The sequence below is a fragment of the Oxyura jamaicensis genome (genome assembly GCF_011077185.1).
Source record: "Oxyura jamaicensis isolate SHBP4307 breed ruddy duck chromosome 5 unlocalized genomic scaffold, BPBGC_Ojam_1.0 oxy5_random_OJ106502, whole genome shotgun sequence".
Classification (NCBI taxonomy): domain Eukaryota; kingdom Metazoa; phylum Chordata; class Aves; order Anseriformes; family Anatidae; genus Oxyura; species Oxyura jamaicensis.
This window is the reverse complement of record NW_023303958.1, coordinates 61,353-71,918: the sequence shown is the minus strand read 5'-3', so window position 1 is coordinate 71,918 and position 10,566 is coordinate 61,353. Positions and strand designations below refer to the sequence as shown.

General features: G+C 57.5%; 1 protein-coding gene across 1 annotated transcript; it reads right to left on the bottom strand.

Moving 5' to 3' along the window:
• Nucleotides 1–451: 451 nt before the first annotated feature.
• On the bottom strand, nt 452–3,831 carry LOC118157385 (leucine-rich repeat-containing protein 55-like). The gene is made up of 4 exons (XM_035311688.1): nt 3,604–3,831; nt 2,112–3,059; nt 1,782–2,017; nt 452–1,263 (listed from the first exon to the last, which is right to left on the bottom strand). Exons 2-3 carry the CDS (start codon nt 2,755–2,757, stop codon nt 1,782–1,784), a joined length of 882 nt encoding a protein of 293 aa, XP_035167579.1. The 5' UTR covers nt 2,758–3,059; nt 3,604–3,831; the 3' UTR covers nt 452–1,263.
• Nucleotides 3,832–10,566: the final 6,735 nt, after the last annotated feature.

The following is a 10,566-nucleotide window of genomic DNA, read 5'->3' as shown; positions in this document are numbered from 1 at the left end:
GGGTCAGGAACTGCTGGGGGAAACACATATGTTGTCCTTGGTATCCAGAGGCTGTTTTGGTGGGGCAGGGGCAGACACCAAAACGAAAAAAGGGACCCCCAGTGCCTCTATCCCAGGAGGCAACATCGGTGGGCTCTGCTCTCCTGCGGGCCTGGGGTTTGTGGGTGCAAACCTGCCAGGGATCCAAATTGCTGTGGGTGCAACCCCACCGCGGGTACAAGCCCAGCACGGCCCCAGCTCTCCTCGCCACGGCTCAGGGCTGCCCGCCAGATCAGTGAGGACCTGGCGAGGGGACTGGGAGCCTGCGCAAGGCCACATCCCTGCGGGGTTTTGCCACGGGGACCGCTGTGATTTGCACCCAGCCTTCTGCCTTCACTCTGCAACCAGGGCTCCCAGCCCCGGGAGATACTCGGTGCTGGGGGTGGAGTCATCAAGCCAGCACGTTGCCTTATTTTTCCCCGTCTTTTTTTTTTTTTTTTTTTCTTTTTCTTTTTTTTTGGTTGGTTTGTTTTTAAACTGTGCATCTACACTCCAGCTACAGGCATGGAAACACGGTAAGAAAATAAAACAGCTCACGGGAGGCCCCTCCTCAGGATGCATCCGGCAGGCAAGCAGCCCCAGGGAAGGGGCAAGGGGGGGGGCTTTCCCCAAGCAGAACCCACCCCGGGAGGCCGAGGATGGGAGCAAATGCTTCTTGGCAGCAAAGTGCTATGTGACCACAGGGGTTTTACAGCTGGGGTGGAGGTGGTAGTCCTCAGCCCTACATGCTGCAGGAACGGCCACAAAGACGGTGTAAAACGCACGTGGGAGCAGTGCCCACCCTGGCTGGGCAGAGGGGCTGTTGGCTTTATTTTTTCTTCCTTTTTTTTTTTTTTTTCCTTTGGCATTCCTTTTACCTCCTAATGATGAGATCAGCACAGGTTCCCCAAGCCATCTGGCACCTGGAATGGCCCTGGACCTGTGCAAAACTTAGGAGGAGGAGGAAAAGGAGCAAAAAGGTGGCTGGTGAAAGCCGTGCCCGAGAGCTGCTCATGGGGCTTCAGCTCTTGTCCCGCCACCAGGAACGATGGCCCTGGGGCTGTCTGTGAATCCGAGCGGTGGCCGGGGTCACCAGCGAGGCGCAGGTCTGTCCCCCAGCGGGCGGTGGCACTGAGCCGGGTGGCAGTGACATGTCCTGGGCTTGGCCCCCGCATTTTGGCAAGGTCGCAGAGCACAGACAGGGTTCAGGGAGCTGGAGGTTGCCGGGCTCTTGCTCCACCAGTGCTGTTTATGGGGTGAAAGTGAGGATTTCCATGGTTCCCCCCCCCCAGGCAGTGGGTGCGGGCATTCCCCAAGGCACACACTGCTTTTGGGGGGGTTCTCTCTCAAATGGAGGTCCCTCCCCCCCCAGCTGCAGCCCCTACTCCATCTCCCACTGACCGGCACTGCGTGGAGGCTCCTGGCCCCGGCACCCCCCCCGTGTGCCCCCTGTGCCACTGCCTCCACCGGCCCCAGGAGCTGGGGGGGGCTCCAAGCTCCGCTAGGGTTTATGGCAGTGGTGGCGGTCCCGGGGGGGGGGACCAGCTGGGGTGAAAATTCCCCATTTCTGGGCAAAAGAAGAGGGGAACCGTCCCCCGGTCTCGCCACGACGGCCAGGCACGAGGGACAGCAGGAGGGGACAAGGACAAGGCACGGTCCGGTGTCCCCACCAGGCGGTGGGGGCCGGGGTGGGGAGCGGGGGAGGCGAGGGGTGGCTGGGGGCAACGGGGGCGAGCCCCGCGTCCCAGCCTCCCCGGCCATACCTAAACCTCCTCGTCCTCGCTGGCTTTGCTCCAGCGGTGGCAACAGTTGGCCGTGATGCCCAGCAGGAAGTTGGTGGCCACCGAGGCGATGGAGACCACGAAGCCCACGAAGGCGATGAAGAGATAGTCGTCCAGGGTCAGGGTGAGGTGGCAGGCCTTGAAGCTCTCCTCCGTCAGGGAGAAGAGGGGGACCCCTTTCACCTCGAGGGGGGCCTGGCACTTGGCCAGCTGTGAATCTGACAAGGGGAGCGGCGTCAGGGGCCGGGGATGCCGTAAAACTGAGGGGGGGGGGGGTAGGGGAGGGACACGGTGGGGACCGGGGCCACCTACCTGAGGCGCAGAGCTGGATGCGGCTCTTCAGCCATTTGAGGAAGGGCTCCATGGCGCAGCCGCACACCCAGGGGTTGCCGCCGATGCGCAGGGTGACCAGCCCCGTCAGCCCCTCCAGGGCATCGAGGCTGAGCGCCGACAGCCCCCCGTAGCTGAGGTCCAGCTCCCGCAGCTGCGCCAGCCCCCGGAACGCCTTGGGGTGCACCTTGCACAGCCAGGGGTTGTGGCTGAGGTCGAGGCGCAGCAGCTCGCTAGCCTCCAGGAACATGTCGGCCGTCACCAGGCTGAAGTTGTTGTAGCTCAGGTCCAGGTGGGTCAGGCGCCGGGCCCCGAGGAACAGCCTGGTGGGCAGGGTCTCCAGCGAGTTGTTGCGGAGGTCGAGGACGCGCAGCTGGGCGTAGCAGGCCAGGTAGCCCAGCGGGATGCTGGCGATGCGGTTGTGGGCCAGGCTCAGGTTGCCGGTGTCCAGCGGCAGCTCGGCAGGCACCGAGAAGAGCCGCTGCCCGCTGCAGTCCACCGCCTGCCCGCGACACGTGCACAGCACCGGGCAGCCCGCCCCGGCGCCCGCCGCCGCCACCACCGCCGCCGCCGCCACCACCCAGGGGCCCAGCAGCATGGCGGGCCGGCGGCCAGCCCCTGGGCCCATCTCAGAGCCCGGCGTGTGCCATGCCGCGGGGAACGGGGCGGCCAGCGGGCCTCAGCGCGGGGACAGCCCGCCGGCCGCACCGCAGCGGCATCCTCTGCCCGTCACAGCCTGGTGGGGACCATCCCGGGGGGGGGCACCCCTCCGCTCACACCGAGGGCTGCTGGCGTTGGCCGAGGAAGCTTTTGGGAGCGGAGGTGGGCTCCGAGCTAGCCAAGCAATGCTTGGGGTGTCCCGGAGACATTCGGGGGGCACACCGAGTCCCCCCCCCAGCACAGGGCTGGTGTCAGGCCGTTCTCAGCCGCCTGTGGAAAAGAGGGGTGAGAGAAACCCAAGCTAGCAGTAAGCCCTGCTGGGAGGGGGGGGGTTATGGCTCACGGGGCATCCACACCACCCCCGAGCCCCCACCGTACCTCTGCCAGCAGAGCCTTTAAGCACAAAGAGGGCCCCGACCCCACCGGCTTCGCTTGGCTCATCCTGGCAGGCGGTGGGCAGAGCCAGGGGCGTACCAGCCGTCACCGTCAGCTCTGCCCGCTGCTGGGGACACCCTTCTTGCCTGGCCCCCGCAGAGATAACCTCATCCCCACGCCTGGCCCTCCCTCCGCCACAGCATCCCTTGCCCAGGCGGCCCCGCTGCCTGGCCTGCTCTCGCCCCCCGCCGCCTGGCCATCTTTGCTCCTTCCTCCCTCGCCCCGAGCTCCCGTGCCCTCCCCAGCTCCATCTTTTCCCCACCTCAGCTGTTTTTGCTGCGGAAATTGCCGCCCCAGCCGCCCCCCCAGCCCTTCCCCGCCATGGTTGCCGATCCCCCCCGGTGGTGCTGGGGGACGTCGTGGTCCCCGGGATACTCACGCTGCCTGGGGGACAAAGCAGGGCTCAGCTCCCCGCAGCCGCTAGGCCTGGGTGGCCAGGCAGGGCTCCTCGGGTGGCCACCAAGTTGGGCAAGTGGCTTCTGCAGCCGCAGCCAGGGCTGCTGCCGAGCCTGGCAATCGGAGCAGGTCTTTCCCCACCTCCTTCCTCCCCTCCTCCTCCTCGTCCTCCCTTGTCTCTCTCTTTCTCTGTCTCTCGTTTTTTTTTTTTTTTTTTTTTTTTTCCTTTTTTTTTTTTTTCCTTGAGGGCCAGATACTGACGTTTCGGTGTCTCTTAGCAACTGCCTCCACATCTCTGAGCAACAGGAGAGCGGGATGCGGAGCCGCCAGAGCGATGGAGACAGTGGAGGAGAGCAATGCCCCCGCTCCGGGGACACCCCACCCGGGGGGACGGAGCGGGACGAGGGGCAGCGGGTGGCATCCCGGCACACAACAGGGGGGCTCAGCTGGTCCCCAGCCCACCGGCTGCCCTCATCGCAGGAGGGGAAAATGAGGTGGTCCAGAGCAAACCAGGAGCGGCTGCACCCAGCTGAAATGTTGGGTGGTTTTTATTTTGTTTCTTTTGTTTGTTTGTTTGCTTGCAGACCTGGGAAACGCCTCGAGTCACAGCTGATTGTTTTCGCTCCACGTGAAGCAATAATTTCTGGTTCTCCGCTCATTTCATACGGGGAGGGGGCAAAGCCATCTTTAGTGTGCCCGGCGATGTCCCCCACAACCCACCCACCCCTTGCAGCTGGCTTCTTTAAATGCAAATGAACCTTTTGGAACAAAAGGATGCTCTGGAAACACTGGAAACATTGCGATAACACGGGCGTGACATCTGGGAGAGGAGGCACTTTCAGTGCCTGTGTTCCCTTCCCTTTCTTTTCCAGCTTTCTCCCGCTGTTTTCGTGGAGTTGCCTCCATCCCAGCTGAAAATGCCAGCCCGATCGACCCAGTTTTTCCCTGTTTCGGCCTGGTGGCATCGCCCAGATGCCGGGGGCTGTTTGCTCCCCGTGGGACGGCTCCTCCTAGCCACGGCAGCCCCCAGCCAGACGGCGCGTGGCCGTGGCTGCCTCTCCCCGGGGTGGGTATTAATTGGCGCTGCTCGTAGCCCAGGGTCCCAGCGGGCTTCAAGAGGAGCTTCAGGAACCAAATACACCCAGACGTCCCTGGAGCCAGATGCAGCTCAGCCAGACACGTAATTAGAGATAAGACCCATGCCTGGCTGCAAATCTCTTCCAGAGGATCTATTAGTACACCATTTATGGCTGCATTTGCAGCAAATAAATGAGCAAATAAGCCCGACCAGGGCTCATTTCTAATGGCCCTCAAGGCCAAGCGTCAGAGCTTGGCTCGTGGCCCCCCTCACCAACCATCTCCCTCCCCAAATGAAGGGGTGTTGGCAGCACAGCAGCCTGCTGAGGACGTCACGAAGGTGCTGTGGACCACTGAGATGGTTATGAGCACCCCTGAAGGAGATGCAATCTGCTCTCCTGGAGCTGGGGGTCGATGTGCTCACCTCCTCCCTCTCCTCTGGGGCTAGGAAACACCTGGGGCTGCCCTCCTGCTCTTTACCAGGTCACCCACGGGTGGCCAGAGCACCCCTGTGATGTCCAGCCCCATAAAAAGAGCATTTTTGGTACACAACCACAAGCAGAAGAGTGCTGGCTTTTCAGATGACTGCTCCAGATGATGCTTTTCTCCCTCTCCACGTTTTTTTTGGGGGGGAGGCAGCAGCAGTAAGGCAGCACTGGGGGCTGCCCCATGCATCCAGCTCTGCACAGCCACTGGCCAGGCTCACCCCAGTCCCTTAGGCAGGGACTGTCCCCTGATTTTGGACAGCCCAGCTCAGTAAATTCGCCTTATATTCAGACTGGGCTTTGTTTCTCTCATGGGAACCAGCGGATCTCAGCTCCCTCACTGCTCACAGGATGTGCCCAGCTCTTGCGCTGCGGGTATTTAAGTAATAAAATCAGCGTGGAGTGCAACTGACTTCCAGTGTCCTCGGCACCATTCTCGATATACCAGACCAATCCTTAATTAGTATTTTTTAAATAGTCTGCAGCCATTAATGTGCTTACACTAAGTCAACCCGGCCTGAGTGCCGTCACTGCAGGACTGGTAAGGCTCAGGAAGATCGGAGCCTTGCCAGGATCCTGGCAGCAGCACTTACAAAGGGCTTTATTTGACTTTGTTTTGGGTCTCTTTCCATCCAAGATACATTTTTAGTTTGGCTGACACTCTTTGTAATTACCAGCTGGTGGCAGAGAGCCAAAACCCAAATCTGCTTTCTGAGCCGAACGCGGCACATTCGTGCCAAGGTAGGGTTTTACAACTTCCAGGCGCTTTGTAATCGGTTAAGCAGGTTTCGCTCTCGTGGGATTTGCCTTCACGCTGCAAGGGACGTGGCTTCTGTAAGGACGTGTATGGTTTTCCTTCATGGGCTGCCCTTACCTACTTCCTTCCCATGCTGACACAACAGCACGGCTATTGCTCATTGCCGGGTGCGTGCAAATTGCTCCGAGGAGATTGCAGACTGGGTTTAGCCCGAATTTCAGCCCCCCAGGGCTGCTCCTCACCCTGCCCCGCCACCTGGCAGCAGCTGGGCAGATCCTGCTGCACCACAGGTCTGTCACCCTGAGGCTACCTGGGCTTTTGAAGCTTTTTTTTGTGTTTGTTTGTTTGACCAAAACCTTTGATGTGAGGAAAGACCATCCTAACAGCACCTCCACCTGGCCCAGCCTCAGCTGTTTTGGTCCCACAGGGGCTGAAGCAGCCTTGCTGGCTGTGATCTCAGTGGGACATTATGCTTCTGGTGGGGACGTGGATGTTCTCGTGGGGATGTGGTGCTCCTGGTGGGGACACTGCTGTCCTGGTGGGGACAGGACATTTATTATTATTATTATTATTACTATTATTATTATTTAATGGGATGTGTTGTCACAAGGAGACCTATAGGGCATGTGGGGGGGCCCATGGTGCAGCCAACCAAGACCCCGTTCTCTTCCAGCCCTGGGGTCTGCTCCTCTTCTCAGGGGGCTCTGCCACCGCTCGCCTCATGGTCCACAGGTGCATAAGGCAGCCTCTCACCATTTCAGGTTACTGGAATACGTACAGAAACAAACCAGACAAAAAAAAAAAAAAAAACAGATATGTCATGCTTACAGATGGATAAAGGACCACAATGCCCAGCTTGGTGGGCCTGAACACCAGGTCCTCAAAGCTGGGGACTGCCAACAAGCACCACGATGAAGAGCGATGGGAGAACAAGGTTGTGGCCATGGGAATAGAGGCACGCGGAGATCCCAGAGGAGCAAACCACCTACTCCACTGCTGCTGTGCCTCTTAAAGACCAGCCCAGATGGCTGAACAGCCAGGAAGATTGTGCCGGAGTGGGCACCAGGCAAGGTGTTTGTGGAGTTTGTGTCTTCTACATCTACTGCTGGGAGATCAACCTCCTGATCAGCAGGACAAGCTTGGCCAACCTCATTGCCAAGATGCTGGGGCAGCTGGAGAGGTTCCTGTTGGTGAATGATGGCTTTGATGAACTGTGCTTTTCCTTCAGCTGACCCCAGGCTGAGCTGTGCTCCCAATCCCAGGAGCAGAGGCCAGTGGAGATCACCCCGAGCAGCCTCTTCCATGAGACACTTCTGCCAAAGTTCCTCTTTGGGCTCTTAGAGGAGGAATGCAGAAAGGAGCTGGAGGAGATGGGGTATGAAATTTCACCCAAAATTACACAGGAACTATTAGTGTGGCTTCAAAACAGCCAGGAAACGGCCCTAGCTCTTCTGATGCAGCAGTCTGTGAGCTGGAGGTCTGCCACTGCTTGTACGAGAGCCAGGACAAGCACTTTGTGGCAACTGCCTTGGGTGCTTTCACGGGAGTGTATTTACAAGGGGTCAGCTTTAAGGTACCTTGAGCTGCAAAACAGCAACCTGCCCTGGAGCCCAAGCATTCTTGTGAGCACAGGGGCTGTGATGCTGTAGGCTGGTGCCATTTCCCTTTCGGAAGCGGTGGCATGGCAGATGATGCAGACCAGGAGGGTTGGAGGAGTCCATGGAGTACACTGGAGGGCTTCTACCAGCCCCCTGAGGACGGTCCTTTGGCTAGAGGTGGAGGGATCGCCGGCATTGTAAGCCCCAAAGTGTGCTGATGTGCTGTGGAGGACAGACACTGGTGGATCCAGGTGGATGAGCAGTGGCACCTGGGTGAGAACGACCTGGGAGACAGCAAACAGTTGCCCTGTGAGATGCTCAGGCACCCTGCCTGCCTCCGGCAGAGGCCGTGGCAAAGGACGTCGTGAAGCAGAAGCTGCCTTGGCCCAGAGCCTCAAGTCTCCCTGTGCTCTGCTTGTTGGAGTAGAAAGAGCTGGATAACAGAGCAGAAAACACCAGGGGAAAAAAAAAAAAAAAAAAAAAAAAAGCTCACTGCTTTTTTTTTGTCATTTTTATTTTTTTTTTTAAGTGTCTCTGGCTGCACAATGACACAGCCAACTGTCAACAGCTTGGGTAGATTAAACCTCTTTCCTTCTCAGAGGCTGAAGAAATCCAGATTAAGTGAAGAGACATTACAGATGCTGGCTGCTCTGAAAGAAGGAAAACACAACGTGGATACAGGACACATCTGACAAGCAGGACTCATCGGGGAGGGGCCCTGGAACTTGCACACGTGTCAAGAGATGACAAGTACAGGAGATATTTTCTCCTTTTAGGAGATATTTTCTCCTTTTAATGATGAAAGGACCTTCTAATGTGCATGGCCAGACTCTGACTGTGCAGACTCAGTGCTGATCCTCCTGAGTGATGTAGGAATTACTGCCTGCAGCTGAAGTGGGTTCATGCACTACAGATCCAGGCAGGACCTCCTCCAGGAGGAGGCATCCAAATCTTGGATGCCAAGATTTTTCTTCCCAGCTCTTTCATTGTGAGTTGTATATCGATGAGGGTTTCTATATTGCTGAGCCCCAGTTCCCAATGTCTTTTTACTCTCACTTTTGGCTGTGTATTTGTTATGGAGAACATTCATACTGGTTTTACCACCATTAAATAGAGATCCTGTCCCAGAAATCTCATGCCTTGACATTTCCATTCCTTCCTGTGGTCAGCGGCAGCGCCCCAGGGCCCTCCCAGGGTAAGGGCAAGCCCCAGGACGGGACGAGGCCCATGGCCTGGCCTCTCCCATTACTGGGAGCACCACTATGGAGCCGAGCAGAAGCTTAGATTAATTAAGCACAGATCTGCTTAAGCTTCCTGATCACTCTGGGCCCAACACAGCTCTCATCATGGAAAACACATACTTTTTTCCCCTCCGTAACTCAGTTCTGACTGAGCTCATATCCTGAGCTCCAGAGCCCTGCGTCTGCTGAGGTGACACTGGGGAACATGCTCTGGTCAATTACTCAGCAGTCAGCCTGGAAAAAAAATAAAAAATTGCTTTCTAGAGCCTGTTGTGGCCAGGCCGGCGTTGTCAGTGAGGGACTTTGCCCCGGCCTCAGGCCAGCAGCACCGGCCTGATGCCTGAGCTAGGGCTGTGCAGGGAACCAGACGCCCCAACGACCCTTCACATCCTGGCAGGGCTCTGAAATGTGCTTTTTATTGATTATCCATCCCGGCGTGGAAATGCTTTGACAGCAGCTGTGGTTTTGGCAAGGGCCCTCCTGTGAACTTTCTGCTTATCACCAGAACGTCAAGTTTGCAGCTCGATGGGCACTGCTTGCTCTGGCACAGGGCTCGGGCTCAAACAAAGCCAGTCCATCCCCAAACACGACGTTAAATCCCAGCAAACCCATGAGGAACAGAGGTCAGCTGGCAGGGGACAGCCTCGGTCTGTGCTCAGAGGAGCCTGAAATAGCCTGACGGAGCCTAGGGAACATGAGAGAGTCCTGGATGGGCTGCGGAGAACAAGAAAGCTCAGGGACACAACAGGGACCATGAAGGCACCTCAGAAAGGCAACAGGCTGGCCAGAAAGGCAAGACCCACTGCGAGACCCACAGGCACCCAGAGTGACATAAAGGGCCCAAGAGGAACCAGAAAAGCTGGGGGAAGCCAAAGGTCCTGGGGCAGCCTAGAAGCCAGGACGGAGCTCCTGGTGAGCAACCATAAACAGCTTTTAACCACTACACAGCTTTGCTCACTCACTTTTGTGAGTCTCAGCCACAACCAAGAGCTTTGCAGAGCTCAGAACCAGAGCTTTGGTAGATCTCTAACCACCTGTCATCCTATTCTATTACACTACTTGAAAACTCTTCTGAACTGATTGAAGCCACCCCATACCTGCTACGGAGCTCCTCAAAACCACACTGACCAGCTCAAAACCTCCTTCGAACACTTGTAGGCAGGCCTAAACAGCTCTTAACCAGTCTGTGGCCATGTTTCTTCTGTATTTGCCCTCAGCCACCTGCCCCTGTGGGGTCAATGGCAAGGAGATTGTGTGCCCCGGTCTGGTGCTGGGACAGCACAGGGCTGCACTGGTGAAGGTCAGAGACACACAGCCCTGATCTTTCAGAGAAAAAAAAACCAGCTCTGCACCTGCTAGCCTGATGCATAAGGGATGCCAAAGCAACACAACATATTACTTAATTACAGAGGTCCTGGTGCTCATAAACACAACCCAAGAGGGGAAGAACTGAAGAAAGGGGAAGGAGTAGTGGTTATTATGGCCATTGTGGGACTTGGCTTTAAGTCAGGGGCTTTCCCTTTTCACCCAAGCATCTTCCTCATCACTACCTTCAGTAAGGTCGAACTACCTGAACTGATCTTTGAATGTGATTTGAGGATAAGCCCTGCAGGGGCTGTAGGGGCAGCTGAGATTACAGCATGGAGCTGCAGCTGTCCCCGCACAGCACTGCAGGACCTCAGGATGCTTCACAGCTGCCCCAGCACGCTGCAGCAGTCCCTAAGCAACCACTTCCCAGGGCCTCTGGCTGCACTGCAGGCAGCCTGCTGCCACTGAGCATACCCCAGG